Genomic DNA, 1,753 nt, shown 5'->3' with positions numbered 1-1,753 from the left:
AAAGAAAGAAAGAAATTAGCTGGGCAGCCGGGAATGGTGGTTCTCACCTGTGTTCCCAACAGTTTGAGAGGCCAAGGCAGGTAGATCACTTGAGGTCAGGAGTTTGAAACCAGCCTGTCCAACACGGTAAAACCCCATCTCTACTAAAAATACAAAAGTTAACTGGGCGTAGTGGCCTGTGTCTGTGGTCCCAGCTACTTGGTAGGCTGAGGCAGGAGAATCACTCGAACCTAGGAGACAGAGGTTGCAGTGAGAAGAGATCCTGCCACAGCACTTCAGCCTGGGCAGCCAAGTGAGATTCCATGTCAAAAAAAAAAAGAAATTTTTCAGGGATGGTGGCATGCGCTTGTAGTCCTAGTTACTCGGGAGACTGAGATGGGAGTATTCCTTGAGCCTGAGAGGTCAAGGCTGTAGTGAGCTGTGATTGTGCCACTGCACTTCACATTACTCTCCAGCCTGGGTGACGCAGTAAAACCCTAACTCAAAAAGGAAAAAAGAGGCAGGGTGAGGGGTACCAGGCACAGTGGCTCATACCTGTAATCCCACTTTGGGAGGCTGAGGTGGGCAGATAACTTGAGGTCAGGAGTTGGGAACCAGCCTGGCCAACGTGGGGAAACCTTGTCTTTACTAAAAATAACAAAAATTAGCCAGGTGTGGTGGTGCATGCCTGTAGTCCCAGCTACTCGGGAGGCTGAGGTGGGAGAATCACTTGAACCCAGGAGGCAGAGGTTGCAGTGAGCTGAGTTGGCACCCCTGCATTCCAGCCTGAGCGACAGAGCAAGACTCCATCTCAAAAAACACAAAAACAAAAAGAAGGAGAAAAGGAATAGCCTACAAAAGAGAGCTTTTGGAGGAAGATTAAAAGAAGTTGCTCACTGGGTACAGTGGCTCATGCCTATAATCCCAATACTTTGGAAGGCTGAGGCAGGAGAATCGCTTGAAGCCAGAAGTTCACAACCAGCCTGGGCAGCATAGTGAGACCCTGTTTTGTTTTGTTTTTTTAAGGTTGTTGCTAATGGGTATAAAAATACAGTTAGATAGAAGAAATATGTTCTAGTATTCAATAATACAGTAAGGAAATTATAGTTAATAATTTATTGTATATATACCTTTCATGAGAGTTTCTTCACTTCTATAGTTTTGAAAAGACATCTCAGGGCCGGGTGTGGTGGCTCACGCCTGTAATCCTAGCATTTCGGGAGGCCGACATGGGTGGATTATCTGAGGTCAGGAGTTCAAGACCAGCCTGGCCATCATGGTAAAACCCCATCTTTAAAAAAAAAAAAGAAAAGACATCTCTATCCTGTATCTTTTTCTCTGCATTACATATCTGTAATTAAAAAGTGTTTGTGTTTGTTTCTTTTGTCATTGCATAGTTACTCTGTTCATGGACCCAGGCATGAAGAATCTATAATGAACCTAATCCAGAAGGAAGTGGAGAAATGTGACTCTTTCAGTGGTTTTTTCATCATAATGAGCATGGCTGGGGGCACAGGATCAGGGTTAGGAGCTTTCGTTACACAGAATTTACAAGATCAATATCCAAACTCATTGAAAATGAATCAGATTATTTGGCCTTATGGAACTGGTGAGGTATGGACATGTTAATTGAAAAGTTTATGTTTTATATTCTTTGCAGTAGAAAGAAATGTGGGTAAAAGATTACTCTTACCTTTTCATTGGAAATGGTAAATTATGGCTTCCATAATGGTTATATAATATGGTACTTTCATGAGTAATTCATTTAACTTTT

At 42.9% G+C, this 1,753-nt stretch overlaps 1 protein-coding gene across 1 annotated transcript in view; it reads left to right on the top strand.

Annotated features, from left to right (window-relative positions):
• Positions 1-1,753, top strand: part of TUBD1 (tubulin delta 1) — a 30,529-nt gene that overhangs the window by 8,443 nt on the left and 20,333 nt on the right. The window contains exon 4 of the mRNA XM_017539722.2: positions 1,377-1,603. Coding sequence (XP_017395211.1) covers positions 1,377-1,603 — 227 coding nt within the window. The remainder of the gene's footprint in view (positions 1-1,376; positions 1,604-1,753) is intronic.

This window comes from Cebus imitator, unplaced genomic scaffold, assembly GCF_001604975.1.
Source record: "Cebus imitator isolate Cc_AM_T3 unplaced genomic scaffold, Cebus_imitator-1.0 Scaffold121, whole genome shotgun sequence".
NCBI lineage: Eukaryota > Metazoa > Chordata > Mammalia > Primates > Cebidae > Cebus > Cebus imitator.
This window is presented reverse-complemented; position numbering and strand designations above follow the sequence as displayed.